We start from the raw sequence: 19,594 nt of genomic DNA on the forward strand, positions 1-19,594 counted from the left end.
CTAGGGTGTGATTAAATATATCACAGTTTGAATGCTGTGGATGGATTTTAATTTAATGTGCTACCTGAAAAGATATTAGAAAACTATGTACTTTTCTTACTTTTGTATGACTGCGTGTTTCACACTGTTCAGGGGAAGACCTGTTCCAACTCCAATAAAACAAATTCAGCTTTCCTGAAGATCTATCAGCTGTGGTGGTTAATTATATATTTGTATAGATGAACACCCAATAAACATTTAGAAATAAGTAAACCATCAGTAGCCTAGCTAAATCACTAGTTTAAAATTGTTTATTCCATCAAACTTTATTTTAAGATCACTGTTTTCATTTTTAGCCACCTGAAATTACATTTAGCATTACTTTGTTTATTTATGTTTTATTTGTGTAAACACTGCTTTAACCGTAACGACATAAATTACATTGCTTGATTACTTTAGTTAGACAAAAGGCGTTTTATTTTGAAAGTGTTAACGGAAATCCTGTTTTTACAAATTCTGCCACACGCTAGCGTAAATGGGAAGCTAACGAAAGGTGAGAAGTTTTCCGCCGGCATTTTATTAAAGTCAATGCATAGTTATTCTCTGACACATGGGAAACCAAGCTGCATAGAAGGTCGCGGACTTTATCTACAGCACAGGTACGTTCAGTTTGACAGTAACTGGTTGCCAGTTGGTAAATTTGCTAACAGACCGGCTAGTAATTTTTTAGAAGTAGCATTTAGCCTAGCAGCAGCCATCTGTTTCGAGGCGGAACGCTGGAAGCAGGTGGGCGATCATCTCTGTAAAAAAAAAAAAAAAAGACCATTTTATAAAATGATTAAAACTGTATTATATCATCATATGATTTAGATTTCATTAATAAAATAGCTTCTTTGTCATTCTATGACGAGTAATAAAAATAAATAACTTAATTTATTTCTCTTGGCACTGTTGCTATCGGTAACGCATTCCGTGCCCGCCTCTTGCACCCCAGCCAATCAAGACGCCGAAAATGGTATTGACTTTATTATGAGCCAATAGTAGGGTCACAACAAATATGACGGCTCTCCTCACCGTGTTCGATACTGCTGGGCGTCTCTTTCCGGCGCAGTATGCTGGGATGCTGATGCTGAGGCACTTCGTTGATCTGTAGCATCCTCTTTTACCTCAATGTTTGTCGACATGTTGTATTGTCTGAGGTGGCAGCACTGCGTTGACCTCTGTCTGGGTGGTCTTCTTCTATTTTTAGCGGGGCTGCAGCAGGTGGAAGCAGCTGCCGCCGCCACGGAGATGGCCAACTTGAACTGGAAGCCGTTTATCTATGGAGGGATGGCCTCGATTGTCGCAGAATTCGGTACGTGGTGCGCCGCAATATCCACACATTGACCATCAGGTGTAATTTTGGTTTTTTTTGTATTTTGTATTTTTTTTTGGGAGTCGGGGGTATATGCTTTAATGTAACACGAGTAGAGCGCGTTGTATGCAAATGGTTAACCGCCAGTATTGTAGGAAAATGCATCACTACAGATAACACTGGCTCCAAAAAGGGAAATGGTGCATGTAGCAGAGAAAATGTCAAAGCCATTTGGTGATAATTGTGTTCCCCATTCTGCAATTGAAGGTGTGTGGCATTCACAAAGTTCAGTCCAGATTGTTGAGTGCTGACAAAAGTCTGGTGTTTAACCTCAGTTTGTGTCTCTCACACAATCATCACATTCAAAATCATATTTTTTAGATTTTTTGCTCCATGCAAAAGCCCATTTAAATCACTCTTCATCAGCTACTCTTTGCTATTTAATCCTATTGTCTACTATTTGTATATTTTGTTCCAGTACAGTTGGTGTGGAGCATCTCCAATTTCATTGTACATGTACAGTGACAATAAAGGGCTATTCTATTATTTTTTTCCCCAGAGAATATGAGGCAAAATTAAAACATTTCATCTGTTGCTCTATTTAGAGTCTTAAAGAATGAAGAAAAATACATTTTCAGTGTTTGAATACATGTTGCTTAGAATTAGGCTGTAAAACTAATAACACAAAGACATTCTAAGAGCAAGTAGCCAGTAGCAAGAGCCATGGAGGCATTCAAACTTAAATTTTAACAACAAGTGTCTCCATACAAGTTCAGATTTACTCTCTGCTCGGTTCTGGCAGGGTTAGTCCATTTTACATGGACCTGTTTGTTTATTTTTTTGCAAATGAATGAGAAGTTCTGCAACTATAAAAGACATGCTTCTCTTTTTAATATAAACAATAAGTAAATGTGTAATTCTGTTGAATAATCTGTGGTTTGAGTGCTGATTAAAGTAACTGCTAATAATAGTTTTGTCATAATCAATTTGTAATTTTTAGGCGTTCATTTCAGACTAATCTTTTTTTGTTTGTTATTTATTTTTATTTATTTTTTAAATGCCAAAAATAAACTTTTTCTGGAAGTTATGCTTCTACCACTGTCTTTCCTCTTGTAGAACTCATCTATTGACTTCAGTAGAGGATTTCTCTTTTAACATGTTTGATGTTTACTGTGTATGATATGAACATAGAGCTACATAATATACATTTGTTTCTGTATTTCTGTCTTTTTAAAATAATAAAATAAAATAATAAACCACATAAAATGTGTTTTTAATCCCTATTTATCATTATTTTTCATTCTCAGGCACATTTCCCATTGACCTTACTAAGACCAGACTACAGGTCCAAGGTCAGTCTCAGTACACAGAGGTGCGCTACAGAGGCATGTTCCATGCCCTGTTCAGGATCGGGAAGGAGGAGGGCATCCGGGCGCTCTACTCTGGGTATGGAATATTATCTTTTAGGCCACTCATTTGATCTGCATGTCATAGTTTCACTGTAGAAGGGTTTTTCGTGATGCATCTCTCTAGTTTACATGAATGCTATTGCTTGATCAAGATTAAAAATTCCTGTCTTTGCTTAATACGTTTTTGTTTTCTGACTCAGCTGAGCCTTTGTAGGCTGACTGTGCACATAAGCAGTGTTGGCAAAGAGCCTGTGTTGCTTTACCTAACGGATGTCTTAGCATTTTCTGTATTTTTTGGGCCATTTGATGTACAGAAAAGTCTTAATAAATTTAACTCTGTAGCAACAATGTTAAATAATCTGGTTTATATCCCTTTGGTGGAATGCCAAAAGCATTGATTGGCTCCATCATTTCTTATATGTAGGAAAGTCCATTTGCATTTAATATTTTCTCTAATGTTATAAATAATTCTGCTATCTAACTGTCTACATTGCTTGTGCTGCAGAGAAGCGACTGCCCCCCTCGCCAGTGTTTTTCATTTGAGCTTTACTGAGAGCTAATACACTTTGAAATAAGACTCCGCTGTAAGTTTAAGTGGGGGTTATTTGAATAAAGATTTCCTTAGAATTTCAGTCCTACCAGCTCTTATTTCCAGGGCGTGTGCATACACTCCCAGGTAAATTATTGTTCCTAGAAGACTGGGAGATCTCATTTTCTTTTTTCTCCTTGTGCAGTCAAATAAATAGTCTTACTTGCTACTCACTTCTGATATCATATATGGGTGACGCAGGCTGCTGCTGGCTGCTGCTGGCTGCTCTGTTAAAGCAGTTTAGTATTCTATTTTAGCTTCATGATATTTTGTGTAAGGGGGGTAGAAGGGAGTCGGGTCACGTATGGTTAGAGTGGTCAGCAGCTTGGGTTAGTCGGGATATGAACTTCAGTAAATATGAATGCACTCCACTGGTTAAAAATAAACTCACCACTGTCAGTGTTTCTCACATTGAAGTTTCAAAGTGTTATTGTCATATGCACAAAATATCTGCATATAACAAAATATTTCCCAACATGTTTCCCTGTACAACTAAATTTTCCTTTGCTGTCCACAACAGATGCAAAAAATGCTCATATAAAATAGAGAAATAGAATAAGTGATCATTTAAAGGAATAATAAAGCATATGAGAAATACAGTAAAAATATATAATATGCAAAAAAATATAACTATATGAGCTGCAAGGGGTCTGTACACAAGGCTATGCAATAAATGAATTTGAATTTCAGCCTAAACAATATTTGTGCTGCTTCTACTTTGAAATAATTTTCTCTTTTGGCCTTCAACACATCTCTTTCCTTGATTTTTACCCCTTAATAAAAATCCCTGCCATGCTGCAGTGTGTTTGGTTTAGTTTATTTAACTTTTGTTAGGTAAGGTATAATAAAAGTTAAAGAAAGATGAAGATAAAATATTTTATTTGCCATTTGTACACATGCACGAGGTCTGGGTTCATAGGAAATCTAGTTAAACAACTCTTTTCTTATTTAATAAATCCCTTCCTTTTGAGTGATTGTGATGAATATCTATAGTCTTACTGACCAAAAAACACATAATTAAGCAACCCTGTGGTCACATTTGTGACTCCTTTCTTTGCACACATTTTCTTAAATGAGTTATTGAATGACACAGTTAATAAATTCTCCAGTGGAAATATTTGTGAGGTACTTTGTGGCCATAAATACCTGAACAATGCAATCAGCTGTCTCTCGCCCTGTGGATGAACTCCAACGCCACTATCTTGGATTGGAGCTGGTGGAAGGTCAGTAATATCCTGGATTGCCAGAGTAGCTAGCTGGCGAGCTGTTAGGGAAACCACAAGGTGGGAAAATTAATAATATACTTGGGTTGGCTGCCCAAGAAAAGCCTAAAGTCCTCTGAGTTCTCTAAATTATGCCTCCTTGTCTCTTCTGTCCTCTATCCTCCTGCCAGTGACCAGGAAATCGGTCTTTTTCCACCACGCTGAAAAATGTTTGAATTCTTAAAATTCGTGTGGAGAGCATAGAGAACAGGCATACAGGGGAAGCTGCTAATCAGACTTTTTGCTCTTGTGTGTACGATTTCACATTTGGTCTTGTTGCACCCTTCTCAATTTAACTAAGTCCTAAATGGTACCATGTCATGAGCGCTGTTACACCTGAGATCGTAGCATACATCAGTAAGTGGGCAGTAACAAACCAATTTATGATGAAGCTGCACCACATGCCCTCTTTAACTGAGGCGCAGAGGCAAATATGTTCTCATTCTGTTAAATTCATATTGCCTCCACTCCTCTGCTCACATTTCTCGTGGGTGGAATAAGACACAAGTTGAGGATGTTGCAGTCTGAGAAAAGCAAAAAGTGTGGGAATCATTCACTTCTCATTTATCAGCCACATCTTCAGCCCTTTGGTACTCACCTTCTGAAGGAGAAAAGCTGGATGGGTGTTCACCATGTGGTTTTTCTTAACTGTTTGCAATCATCAGAACAAATAGAGTTTAGAATGTGCCACAGCAACAACTTCATGACAAGTAAAGGCTGATTATTTGAACATGATAAGACACTGTGAATACTCTGTTACATTTACTGATGTGGGGAGGGAAAAAATTGAACATTAGTCTGGAGCCTTGATGTGCTCTACGATATGCAGTAATAAAGACTGAACACAGAGCTGCTACACTTTGTGGGCGGCTGAGCTGAATTCAGCTGAAAGCCCCGTGGGGAAAGTAATGAAATCCATTCTGAAAAAGATTAAAAACAAGCTTCTCTTTGTTTTTAGAGCATTCAGGTGTTTTCAGAGCACTTTCTAAAATCCACTTTCTGTGTAACGAACAATAGCTTGAATTTCACAATCCTTAATAAGGTCAAAATGGTATTGACTTGCATTCATAGCCACGCAAGTACGTTCTTGATATATACTCGCTTTAGGAACTGACTTGAATCAAACATTTTTTTTTTAATCTTCTCCTCACAGAATTTCCCCGGCTCTTTTGAGACAGGCTTCTTACGGGACAATCAAGATAGGAACCTACAATTCTCTGAAGAGGCTATTTGTCAGTCAGCCAGAAGGTTGGTATCACTATTTCTAACTCTAATATCTTTTTTTGTGTCCTTTTACTAAGTTCTCCTTAAAAGGCTAATTTTAGACTGTCTTTAATTCACAGGGTTTCATTAGTTAGTTACACAGAACCCAGCTGAAAACTTGATAGTATTCTCACATTTATTCTAATCAGCTAAACCAGACAACTGGCCAACCATGTAGGTGGCATGAAATTTTGAATAACAATTATTCTGTCCTCACAGGAAACTGATGCAATGTCCTTTAACATGCATTTGATTTGTAAGATTTTAGTTTGGGCTCAGCCAAAACCAGAGATTACAGTAAGCAAATGCTTTTTAAGCTATCTTGGATCTTCCATAATAAAAACAGAACGGACAGAGAGTCATTTTCTTACATTTGCATTTTAGCTGGTTAACTGATGCTGCTATTCAGAGTCATATCTTTGACCCCTTTAACATATGAAATGGAAAAACTATGTAAAGCATTTTAGTTAATGTGTTAATATAAAGACACTGGGCTGTGCAATAAATAGAACTGTGACTTTTTGGGAGGGGAATAAAAAAGAAAACCCAAGCAGTTATGTGGCACTTTGGTCATCTCTTTACACCAGGGGTGGGCAACTCCAGGCCTTGAGGGCTGGTGTCCTGCAGGTTTTAGATGTGTCCTTGATCCAACACAGCTGATTCAAATGGCTAAATTGACTCCTCACCATGTCTTGTAGTTCTCCAGAGGCCTGGTAAGAACTAATCATGTGATTCAGGTGTTTTGACCCAGGGTGAGATCTAAAACCTGCAGGACACCAGCCCTCGAGGCCTGGAGTTGCCTACCCCTGCTTTACACAGAGGTGCATTTGTATTGTGACGTCTGTTGTGATTTTTTTTTTTTTCTAAATTTCTCCAAATATCTAAACACCCTCCAAACTGTACTAATGAGAAAGTCTAAAACTACCACTGAAACAATAGAAAACTGAAACTAAACATTTTCAAATGATTAAAAACTGAACACAGACAAGTAAACTAACTGAAAATAAAGTGAAATAAAAACAAAAAGTCTAAATCTGGGACTGTTGTGGAGGCTAAAAAGCTGAACTGGGTTCTGTTTATGGTGCAGACCTCCACAACAGTTCCCCCTTCTTATGTTACCCCCCCCCTGCTGTAAAGGGTTTTCTTTTTTGTTGTTGTTGTTTTTTTTGTTTTGTTTTTTAAAGGGCCATCTTCCATTCAGCATACCCAGTAATGATGACTAAATGGATATTTCGGCTGCTCCTTTTCTACAAGGATTCATCATAACAAGTAGCTCATGGTTTGATCTGGCAGAGTTTTGAGCCCGATGCCCTTTCTGACACCCCTCCAAAGGGGATTTGTGTTTCCAACTGGAATCAAATCACCGTTGGAATACTTGAAGTAATATTGCATTGCATCTTGAGGATCAGTAAGCTTACAAAATGAACTCCAAATGGTTTAAACATACTATGTTATTGGCTTATATAGTACAGGAGAGGAAAGGGATCTGTCACAGAGGTAAAGGCCAAACATAGATGAGGTTGAAAAAGAGATGCTCCAGAAAAAACTGTTTTTAAACAGACTCCTTTTGCTTATTTTCTGCTCACGCAGGTTCTGTGCTGGATTTTATCAGCACAGTTAAAATGTAGGCAGCTCTGCATATGCACAGCAACAGGGAACCAAGTAAGGCAAAGATAATGTGTTACAACTACACTCATTAAGATGTTTGATCATTTTTTCCCAGCAACGGCATCATTATTATTGACGATTCTTCTTCTTCTTCGTTGTCGTCTTTCTCGTCTTCTTCTTCGCTAGTATTCACTGTCTGACAATATCTAATTTAGTGGTGCGGGCACGGATGTAACAGAGGTTTGTGGCATTAGCACTAGAAGCATGGTGGAATTAGACAGGAGAAAGGGGAAAAGATTAATATTGCTGTTTATTTATTTTTTAAATGGTAAAAACTCTGCTACGCAAGGCGAGCGCTTTACAAGCCTGCCGTGATCTTTAAGGCGAACTTTGAAGCTCAGTTAAACAGTCCAGAGTGAATACCAATAAATGTCCTTCTCTAATGGCTCCCTGAGACACAACAGCCATTTCTTCTTTCTTGCCAAGTGTTGAGTTGATCATTAAGATACACTGACATTGAACAGGAATGGAGCATAACCAAAGCTGCAGTGCACTGATTTACCTCAATTTGACTTCTAGCCAGTATTTTTTATTATTTTTTTATTACTATGCAAGTCATATTTCTAGGACAGCAAACCAAACAGCAGAATATCAGAGTCATTTAACATTGTAGTGTGGAATAATTAACACAAAATTCGGCTTCTAAAATGCTCTTGGCCTTCGATAAATCTGGGGTTGGTGCAGTTTCATAACTATAAAAGTCTCCATGGCAGGTGAACCAAAAATTGATTGTGCATGACCGTGCTTCTCTTGCTTTTCATTTTTTCATGCTCATTCTTTTTCTTTCTGTTTGCAATCAATGCTAGTTTTGTGCATCAAACATGAAAACCCCTTTGCAAATCTTTTCTTCCTTGTTTGGATTACAAAATATTGGGTGTTGTGTTGTCACTTGTTTGAGATTCAGTGGATGAAAAGAGGTTAATGATGTTTGTATGTTTGTTGGAAATGGTTGAAAGTAAAGCAGTTATATGATAATTTGCCCCTGGAAATGAATAAAATACATTCACCTTAGCTGAGCGGATGTCCTTTATTTGTTAAAAATCAAAATCAGCCTTGATAAAGTAAACAATGTAAGAGAAAATGCAAACACACCAAGGTCCCAACATTTTACCCAGGTTAAGTTGGACATTTCTTTTTTCCAACATATTTCCTCTGAATAGAGCGACAATACAACACCTGTGTTGACCCATCTGGAAGTGAGTGAGTTATCATCCCGACAGTAATTTGCAAGCTAAACAACAGGCAAAGTGCGTCCAGGAAGGAAGGAAGGAAGGGACAGAAAGATGAGTGGGGATGGAAAAGGCAGGAAACTATGAAAGAGGCTGTTTTGATACTGACACTCTGATAAGCTTTTATCCATTTGTCACACATATATTTGATATTAAGTGTGCACAGCACAAAGTTGCATAATTTGTTTGTGCCAGAAAAGGAAAGTGATGTTGTTTGAGACTGAAATTGGCTTCCTTTTTATATACTGTGGTATGCAAAAGTTTGGGCACCCCTGATAATTTTCATGTTTTTCCTTCATAAATCATTGGTTGTTTGGATCAGCAATTTCATTTAAATATATCTTATAGCAGACAAACACAATGATATTTGAGAAGTGAAATGAAGTTTATAGGATTTACAGAAAGTGTGCAATAGTTACTTAAACTAAATTAGGCAGGTGCATAAATTTGGGCACCCTTGTTGTTTTATTGATTTGAATAGCTTTAGCACTAATTATTGAAACATAAAATTTGTTTGGTAAGCTCATTGACCCTTGACCTACATACACAGGTAAATCCAGTCACGAGAAAGGGTATTTAGGGTGGCCAATTGCAAGTTTTTCTCCTCTTTGCATCTTCTCTTGAGAGAAAACAACTCTCAAAGAGATTGTTCAACATCATGGTTTAGGGGAAGTATACAAAAAACTATCTCGGAGATTTCAGCTGTCAGTTTCCGCTGTGAGGAACATAGTGAGGAAATGGAAGACCACATGGACAATTGTAATTAAGGCTGGAAGTGACAGGTCAAGGAAAATCTTAGATAAGCAGAGGGAAAGGATGGTGAGAACAGTCAACGCACACACCAGCTCCAAAGACCTACAACATCATCTTCCTGCAGATGGTGTCACTGTCCATCATTCAACTATTCAGCGCACTTTGCACAAGGAGATGCTGTATGGGAGACGAATGCAGGAGGAACAAGTACAATGTTCTGGAATGGCCATCTCCGTCCCCCGACCTGAATATTATTGAAAATCTATGGTGTGACTTAAAGCGGGCTGTCCATGCTCTGAAACCATCAAACCCGACTGAACTGGAGATGTTTTGTAAAGACAAAAGGTCCAAAATACCTTCAACCAGAATCCAGACTCTCATTGGAAGCTATAAGAAGTGTTTGGAGGTGTTATTTCTGTAAAAGGAGGATCTACTAAATATTGATGTAATTTTTCTGTTGGGGTGTCCAAATTTATGCACCTGCCTAATTTAGTTTAAGTAACTGTCATCCAAAGACATAAGTGGGAGGGGGGGAGGCACCATCCCAGCCACCTTGGCAATAGTTGTTGTGGTTTGATGCTAAATAATTTTTAAAGTCAGTATAAAATATAATAAATTGAATTTAGATAGCATTTGTCAGCACACTTGCCAGCTTGTTGTTGAAATGTCAGATTTCTATTCCTTGATCCAGTGTAGACACCACATTGGGTTACTACAAATGAGATCAACCATCTGAGTGTTTTTAAGCCACTATGCACAATGTAGATTATAGCAAATATGAGAAAATTAGATAAGCCAAACAATGGTTACGCCTTTGATTTTCTCCCTCTCTCTTCTCTTAAAACTGACTGTGAAGTACTGTGTGCTTGATAAGAGCTCTGAATAGGAATCTGTAATTTCAACTTGGTGCCTTTTAGCATATTTTTAACCTTTCCACCTTCCAGAAATAGCTATCCTAATTTTGTAGCTTTTACTCAAAACAAAGAAGACTTCATTTCAGACAGGCTCTAGTTAAGAGACAGGCTAACAGCTAATGTTTCTTTTAGAGGCTAATAATGATTTCTGTGTTCAAATAATTCCAGTGTATCATTTGCTACCGTTGATACACAATATTCTGTAGTATGCATTTAAAGAGAAAAATAGTCAGAGGTTGGGTAGGTTATCACCTACTAGCAAAATATTTTACAAGTTAGTTAGCAACTTGCCATTAAGGTGTCACTTGACTGTGCATTGTCTGCTTAGCCATGTTGGCCACTCCATTCTGCTTGCATGTTGTTGTTTTCAGGCCATTTCCTTTTTTTTAATTTAAATTTATTTTTGGCAACTTTGGGTTTAGTTTTTTTTTTAGCTCATGCTCAGACTTTAATGGCTAGTGCTGTTGGCCTGCAAGCAAACTCTCATATCTGTCTAGAAACAGCTGTAAACACTGAACTGTGATAATACCATTTATACATTTTCATGAGGATTATTTTCAGCATTATAAGAAATGTAAAAAAAAAAAAAAAAAGTGTGAACAACAACATCAACAGGGGTTAGGAAGCGCATCTGTAACCGGAAGGTTGCCAGTTCGATCCCCGGGCTCTCTGTCCTGGTCGTTGTGTCCTTGGGCAAGACACTTTACCCTACCGCCTACTGGTGTTGGCCAGAGGGGCCGATGGCGCGATATGGCAGTCTGCCCCAGGGCAGCTGTGGCTACAACTGTAGCTGCCTCCACCAGTGTGTGAATGTGAGAGTGAATGAATAGTGGAATTGTAAAGCGCTTTGAGTGCCTTGAAAAGCGCTATATAAATCCAATCCATTATTATTATTATTATTGATTTGTCATTTTTAAGGATGTAAGATATTTAAAAGGGTTGATTCTTTGATATGTCGATTTTTCTCATTGTGATCAGACGTTGATGTGAGATGTTGAAAGTACAAGGTGCAAAAAAACTTGAACTTTTATTCCTCAACAGATGTTTCAAAACAGGCCCTAAAATAATGCCAATATGTTTTTTTAATGTCGCAAAAAGTCAACACTTAAGTTAGTTTGCATTAAAAGAAAATTTATTTATATTTTAAACTGTATACACTATACAGTAACTGGATCCTTGCAAATTTAACACTTTGTTCTGTAATCTACAGACATTAAGAAGAAATAATAATAATTGAACTGAGTTGTCTCGGTTGCTGTTCTAAATAATTACACTGATGTTTAGACCCAGAGAAGATGCAATAGTGTACCAAAACTGATACACAAAGCAAGAATTAAGTGTTCATAAAATTTACGTTATCTCTAGAAATAACCCTTTAGACATCAATTCATAGTTAATTATAGGATGATCTTAATAATTGTTAGTTTGCCGGTTGGTTTTGGCTCTGTCTTGACTCAATTTGTGTCATTTTGTGACAGATGAGACGATGGTCATCAACGTCTTCTGCGGTGTCGTGTCTGGAGTCCTGTCGTCCTCTTTGGCCAACCCTACAGATGTTCTCAAGGTGACCACTAATGTTGGCAGTAAGCCCTAGGATATTGGAATATGTGTGCTGTCAATATCAAAGCACTGCTTTATTATTTATTAAACAGCAGTTGTGACACTGATATGATGAGAAATACTCACGCATGTGCTCAGAAACAGAATACTAGTAACTTTATAGTTGATCCTTTTTCTTTTTTTTTAAACCTAATCCATGAGCCAAAAGTTTAGCAACTGTTTTGTGTTTCCGTTTGTTTTAGATCAGAATGCAGGCACAGGGCAGCCTGCTCCAAGGCAGCATGATGTCCAACTTCATCAACATCTACCAGACAGAGGGCACCAGAGGGCTGTGGAGAGTGAGTGCTGCATTTCGCTGTATAGCTAGGTCAAGGTGTTTTTGGCCATAAAAGTTACAGTAAGGTCTGGTCTAGTTAATCTGGTCCAATCTATCCACAGTTTAGCACAAAGCCTAAAAGCAACTTTTCTATGCCTTCAAGGAAAATAGACACCCATCTTGCTTCATTCTGTTCACTGAGTTGCACTGTAAGTGTGTCACAGTCTGATTCATTTTCTCCACCCTTCACTTCTTCAGGGTGTCATCCCCACAGCACAGCGAGCAGCTATTGTTGTCGGAGTGGAACTTCCTGTCTATGACATAACAAAGAAGCACCTCCTTCGTTCCGGCCTCATGGGAGACACTATTTTAGCACATTTCATGTAAGTTTAAACTATTCTTAAAGTCTGTCTTTAGCTGTGCAGTAGCAACAGCTGTAACAGTAACAGCTGTAACAGCTGTTAATCTGCATTCTGTGTTTTTCTGCAGTTCAAGTTTTGCATGTGGCTTGGCGGGGGCACTGGCCTCCAATCCTGTAGATGTGGTCAGAACTCGAATGATGAACCAGCGAGTTTTGTCTGGAAACCCCATTTACAAAGGAACATTGGATGGACTGATGCAGACGTGGAGGAATGAAGGCTTCTTTGCTCTCTACAAGGGATTTTGGCCTAACTGGCTACGACTGGGACCTTGGAACATCATTGTATCCTTTAAAGAAAACAAAACTTGAACTTGGATCATTTCTAGCTCTTAGAAAAAGAATTAATTCCATAAAAGACCCGGAATAGGGTCAGAAATAGTAAATCTAGATATATAATATGGGGAAAAAACTGCTTATACTTTAAAATTTAGCATTTGGCCATCCCTATTAGACTCGGGCTATATCATGGTGTTATGGTATACCAGGGTAGTTATAAATCCCAGTGGACATGACTTCCAGTTTTTAGGCCTGCCACTTCTTATTTTGTCAGACCCAGACCTCCCTCTCCATAGCCACCTCCTCCAGCTTATCTGGGGGAACACCAAGGCGTTCCCAGGCCAGCCGAGAGATATAATCTCTCCAGCGTGTCCTGGGTCTGCCCCGGGGCCTATTCCCGGTGGGACATGCCTGGAACACCTCACCCAGGAGGCGCCCAGGAGGCATCCTTGTCAGATACCCGAACCACCTCAACTGGCTCCTTTCGATGTGGAGGAGCAGCGGCTCTACTCTGAGCCCCTCCCGAATGGCCGAACTTCTCACCCTAACTCTAAGGGAGAGGCCAGCCACCCTTCGGAGGAAGCTCATTTCCGCTGCTTGTGTTCGCGATCTCGTTCTTTGGGTCACTACCCACAGCTCATGACCATAGGTGAGGGGAGGGGCGTAGATCGACTGGTAAATTGAGAGCTTCGCGTTTACACTCAGCTCTCTCTCCACCACAACAGACCGGTACAGCGTCCGCATCATTGCAACCGCTGCACCAATCCGTCTGTCGATCTCCCGCTCCCTTCTCCCGTCACTCGTGAACAAGACCCCTCCAGGTCAGGGACGAGACCCTGACCCGGAGTGGGCACTCCACCCTTTTCCAGCTGAGGACCATGGCCTCAGATTTGGAGGTGCTGATTCTCATTCCCACCACTTCACACTTGGCTGCAAACCGTTCCAAGGCGAGCTGGATGCCATCACCTGATGAAGCCAACAGGACCACATCATCTGCGAAAAGCAGAGATGAGATCCTGAGACCACCGAAGTGAAAGCCCTCCGCCACTTGGCTACACCTAGAAATTCTGTCCATACAAAATTATGAACAGAATCGGTGACAAAGGGCAGCCCTGGCGGAGCCCATCACCCACCAGGAACGAGTCCGACTTATTGCCGGCTATGCGGACCAAGCTCTTGCAATGGTTGTATAAGGACTGAATGGCCCGTAGCAATGGGCCAGACACCCCATACTGCCAGAACACCCTCCACAGGACCCCCCGAGGGACACGGTCGAATGCCTTCTCCAAGTCCACAAAACACATGTAGACTGGTTGGGCAAACTCCCATGCACCCTCAAGTATCCTCGAGAGGATAAAGAGCTGGTCCAGTGTTCCACGACCAGGACGAAAACCGCATTGTTCCTCCTGTATCCGAGGTTCGAATGTATAGAAAGCTTATTTTGTCCTCAACTTAATTAATTTCACTGCCTCCATGTCTCCTCTCCTCGACCTTTGCATTCCATTACTCCATTAAGCAGAAGGATGATGTCCATCTCAGCCACTGTGTTCAAAACCAGTGTCCACTCCTATGTATTTTTATTGGATTTATTTTATGCATTTATGAAAATGCATCAATTTCTTAGAGAACATAATTACACACTAATCAGTTTATATTTATGAGTGAAGTATGCTTCGTTTTTGTTTGTTTTATGTTGCTAAATAACTTCTTCTTTTCTTTTTTTTTTTAACGGCTGGCCACTGGCTGTACTTTTAAAGAAAGTCTGGCTCCTTGAAAGAAAAATATAAAGAAATTAAAGGAGGCTTGAGACTTTTGCACAGTACAAATTAAATTGACTTGTATGGCAATCAAGTAATGGACTTGGTGAGTTTGTTCAGCCTACCCCATGAACCATCGTAGTGCTGGCAATGATGCTCTCTGTCAGTGTTTTCATTGGTGCAATTTGAATACCAACTTTTTTTGCAAGGTAAATGCATTGAAGTATTTGTATCTGTCAATCCACTGTCTGTGTTTCCTTAACATACTTCTCAGTTCTTCATTACCTTTGAGCAGCTGAAGAAGCTCCCGTTTTAACAAGAGCCGGTAGTGCGACTGTGTGGGTCGGTTGGACTGTGTCAGAGATAAGTGGGGCATGAGCATGGCACCAGGCGATTTGGCAAATCTATATTTACACTCCCTTTGAACAAAAACCAGTTTCATTTCAAGTTTGTTTTTGTTTTATTTATTGTTACTGATTCTGTTTTAAAGACTGCTGTGGTTAATGATTTCGCTCACCATTTCACACTCCTCAGGCAGCTAAATGCGTAGTTCTAGCAAAAGAGGGAAAGCTTAGAGGACAATGTGTTTTGTTTTGTTTTTCTCAGCTGATGAGAAACAGATTAGTGTGTATTGCATGACTGGATTTTTAAACTTGGGCTTTCCGAGGACAGAGTTATTTGCTCAGGATTCTTAGACACAGCTGATGCACGTACGGAGGAAAAAGGGTGTTAGATTTTAAAAAGAATGTGTAGAAAGCTTTGTTTTAGGGGAAAGATGGCGCATGAAATTTGCTCAGAAAATCTCATTTTAACTGCTGAACAGAGGAATGGCGTGAATGAGTGGTACACGTGACAAAGTGACTCTTACTGGTAGTCACAGTAATAAGAGAGATGACGGTACAACAGAGTTGACACTGTTACAGAGAGATGATGGCTCTTCCACTGAGCTGTCTCTGTGGAGTTTGGTGGAAAATAACCCAACACATTGACTTTTTTTTGTTCATCTAAAGGTTTTTGTTATTCATTTGTTCTGTTCTGTTGTTTTACAGTCAGAAATCTGAACCATCTGAGCCTGTGAAGAGTAAATATCACATCAGCTCTTATTAAGAAGTACTTGATTCAAAGCAGCAGCCAATCCTTAACAAAAAGGTTTGTTTTGTTTATTTTTTCAGTTCTGTTCACATCCATCTGAATCAGTATTAGGATGTAGTCGGTGGTGAGCAGAGTTTGCTGCCACACAAACAAGAGAACAATCAGTACATAGTGTAAATGTATGTACAGACACATTCACACTCAGAGGTGGATGTATTTTACCTGAGGCATGTTCCTGTACATACAAGGCCTTATCTTTCCTCTTTTAACCTCAGTTCCTGTGCCAAATTGCGTCCCGTCCCGAACTTGCACTTGGTCTTTGTAATAAGTCACTGTAGTTGATGTAGATTACTCGGTGACATGTGCACATTTGTAAATCACATTCTCTGAACTCCACCCATATAAAACAGACCAGACATATTTACATTTATTTTTAACTGCTTGCTTAAATTTTATTTAAAATAAACATTTTTTTTCCTCATTTTGTGTCTGGTTGCTGGTCAAATTCAGTTTTTTTGTTTTTTAGGTTTTTTTTGCTTAATTGATCAAAATCCTTTAACAGCACTGTTGTAGGCAGCCGTGCTCTTTAAGTTATATTTGACTAATATTTAATAAACCAGCACCACGTTGGTCACACTCATCCACATAGCTGTGCCATCTTTCTCTCAAATGCTAAAAAAAACCTGATTGGATTTTGTGAATCTGTTTCTTCTTCTAATTGCATCACCCTGTCTCCTCTGGTTTTGATTAAAAGACGCACACGGTGTCCACTGGTACTGAATCTCTGCAGCTGCAGAAATGTTTTTGTTTGTTTTTTTTAGGCTGCATTTGCACTACGTACAGTAGTCCTCCTTTCCTGCCCTTTAATTACATGTGCTTAATAATCTGGCCCTGAGAGCGCATTAGTTTGTCTCAGCATCTCAACTCTTCTCTATCATGCTTGCTTGTCTCTTTCAAACACCTTTGGGCAGCACTCTTCCATAGGAGCATTAGGATCATAATTTTATGCATCTTGTAGTTTAATTGGAACAATTTGTTAACTGCGTAACACAATTTTCATAAAGGCAGCTGTTTAAGTGCCCTGCTTAAGCCTGGGCCTCTGTGTACTCTAATGATGCTAATCAAACAAACGGGGCACATGGTACCCACCCAGTTCTCCTTAATTGAGCCTGACTTTAGAATCCTGAGTAAAACAGACAGTCTTCCAGTGTAAATGCTGTCGTCCTGTGCACTTTTTTTAAAGTGACTAATAGTGAATGAAGTTTTCCGAGGAGCAGTTGGTAGGTTTTACCTGTCCTCAAACTGCTGTAGCGTTTAATTTCTTTTCCAGTTTGTGCTCCAGAGTTTGTAGTGAGCCGTTTCACTTCGCGTCTTTGTACGTCTAAGTGTGACGTGCTGCTCTCAGAGGTCACTTTAAAATAGGTTTTCCTGGAGTCCTGGGAGCGTTGTGCTGTTACAGCCTTACGCCTGTTAGAGATGATATTCTGTAATTATATTCTTCCAGTCCTGTTCTGACGGCTCATCACTGCACTGAGTGTACTGAGTTTTGCACTTCAGTTTTATTTATTGTCTGCACACTGGTAATCTGAGTACAAGGTTTAATCCACGGAGTGGGTTAAAGACTCAGGTGGAGATGCAGCTACACAGGGATGTTTTTCATAACATGGGTACATCTGAAAACAAAGATTTAGCTTCAGTCTACACTGAAGTAACAATACTGCAGTTCTAAGTGTGTTTAATAATTTCTTTTATTAAAAAATATCAGCAGGGAATTCTAGGCAGAAGTGCAGACCTGCCTGATTTCAAACTTGGGTTTTTGTTTTGTTTTGTTTTTTTAAATTAAATTGTTTTGTTTCCTCCTCAATAACTTCCATTAATATGCTGAAGTACTATAAACATATGCTACATTATATGTTTATAATGCTTTTCTTGGATGGAAACCTTTGATGTGCAAACAGCATTTTCAGATGTACCCATGTAAATGTGGATAATATTGAACATTTAGTTAATATACAATTGTCTTCGATTCATTCAACATGATACACGTAAACTAATATTTTTTTTAAAATGATGAAATTACTGGAAAACCAAATTGTCATTTGGACTGAAGAACTTTAACTTTAATTCTTTTTGGACAAACTTTTTCAAGCTGTTAACTTGGGTAAAGGATGGTACACAAAAATATTATAATTACTTATTAAATCTGAGTATAACGGCTACTTTTTGCACATTGTTGTGAATGTAAATGTGATTGTGATACTCAGACAGGTAAATGATGAGGCTTTCTGTCGTGTACTTATTTATGAACAGAGCTGAACTGAACAACAGTTGAAGGTCGGCTCATTTAAATTTACAGAACACGTTTTCATCTCACTCCTTCTAATGTTCTGTAAAACCAGGAGTGCTGACTGACATTCGCTCTCATATTTCATGTTTCCACGAATGTATGTCACAGTGGGGTAATTCACTTTCTGCTCAACCTGTTTTTCTGCTTTCCAGTTTCCCCTGTGATATGTCTACAGTTCAGATGATGAATGCTCATAATAAACATCAGCAACATAGAAATACTCCCTGTAATCCGAAACCCCGGGCTTCAGATTGCTCTAAACAGCAAGTTTCACGTCTTTTTGTTTGTTTTTAAATTTTTTTTTGTCATTTTTTTTTTGGGGGGGGCTCCTCAAATTTAAATGAATGATGTCAATCAGGGTGGATACCCCAAATATGGTCATCTTAGGTACAGGGCTCTGGCTGTGACCACAGAGGCCCCACCCACATGCTGTGTGTGTGAGGGACAGCCAATTTAGAGGGTTTGATTCAGACACAGGATGAATTGAGGGGCTGAGCAAATGTCCAGTCTAAGATAAATGGGATCATTTAAATTGTGAACTGTGTAAATCCACTCTAGTACAGTCCAACGGTAAAACCACGGAGCTGGAAATTCACTGTAATGTTCTGTGAACTGTTCAGCTTTTAAATGTCCAAAGGTTTCTTTTCTTTTCTGATTGTCAAATATTTAGAATCATGATTGTACAGGATCATTTTATGTTTGAAGATGACATTTCAATTTTTATTTTTATTTTTTGGCTGATCTTATGTGACAATCTGTAGATTTGTCTATTTATTCGACTCTCTTCAGTTAACCTGAAGTCAAGACATGTTTATTTTATTTGTTTGGGTGATTTTATTTAAACTGTTCAGGTGCTGTGTGTCAAGCACATTATTTCACATTTTCGGGCCTAGTAATTTTTCCCACGGTGTGTGCCATGTTATTATTTATTTTTACTCTTATTAACAAAACTAAAACACTGTTACACTGACTTAACGGCCAATAATTTAGTGTTAAATTTTGGGCATTTGGCATCAATGATCTTTGTGATGCAGGGGAAATGGGTTTTTCTGGACACGTAGTGTATTGTTTTTATTGTTTAGTCATACTTCATGAAAACATGTAATTGAAGGTTGGATTTCATCTATTAAAGTTCTATCAATGTTTCTTGTCCTGATGGGTCCGGACACACTTAAATTTCATCATTTTACTGTTTAAAGTAACTTAATTATGAAACTTTGTAACTGCCAAATTTTCAAAGTGTGAAAGCAGAAGAAAATCTTTATTTTGTAAGTGTTCTCTTCACTCCCACTGATCATTTGCACTTTTATTTGTGATTAGCTTGTATCATTGCTGTATAAAGACATCTTTCTTTTTTCCTTTTTTTTTTGACAGAATATAAACTCACTGTTCACTTATTATTAAA

At 38.7% G+C, this 19,594-nt stretch overlaps 1 protein-coding gene across 3 annotated transcripts; it reads left to right on the forward strand.

Moving 5' to 3' along the window:
• The first annotated feature begins 482 nt into the window (after positions 1–482).
• slc25a14 (solute carrier family 25 member 14) lies at positions 483–19,594 on the forward strand. 3 transcript variants are annotated; one of them, XM_006785131.3, is made up of 9 exons: positions 483–638; positions 1,229–1,333; positions 2,641–2,779; positions 5,747–5,841; positions 11,899–11,984; positions 12,223–12,318; positions 12,555–12,679; positions 12,786–12,999; positions 15,025–19,594. In XM_006785131.3, the coding sequence occupies exons 2-9, from the start codon at positions 1,270–1,272 to the stop codon at positions 15,064–15,066; spliced, it is 861 nt and encodes a 286-aa protein (XP_006785194.1). In that variant the 5' UTR covers positions 483–638; positions 1,229–1,269; the 3' UTR covers positions 15,067–19,594. The 3 variants fall into 3 exon arrangements, 2 of the variants coding, with proteins under 2 accessions (XP_006785194.1, XP_006785193.1); XR_015719728.1 differs by lacking the exon at positions 483–638 and having other exon boundaries at positions 1,073–1,333; positions 15,025–15,899; positions 18,342–19,594; XM_006785130.3 differs by lacking the exon at positions 483–638 and having other exon boundaries at positions 1,073–1,333.

The sequence above is a fragment of the Neolamprologus brichardi genome, chromosome 10 (assembly GCF_056152115.1).
Source record: "Neolamprologus brichardi isolate AB-2024 chromosome 10, ASM5615211v1, whole genome shotgun sequence".
Lineage (NCBI taxonomy): Eukaryota > Metazoa > Chordata > Actinopteri > Cichliformes > Cichlidae > Neolamprologus > Neolamprologus brichardi.

Coding starts and splice junctions, on each gene's coding strand:
- slc25a14 (XM_006785130.3), top strand. CDS start 1,150: ATGTTTGTCGACATGTTGTATTGTCTGAGGTGGCAGCACTGCGTTGAC. Junction 1,334..2,640: donor CTCGATTGTCGCAGAATTCG/GTACGTGGTGCG, acceptor TTTCATTCTCAG/GCACATTTCCCATTGACCTT. Junction 5,842..11,898: donor ATTTGTCAGTCAGCCAGAAG/GTTGGTATCACT, acceptor ATTTTGTGACAG/ATGAGACGATGGTCATCAAC.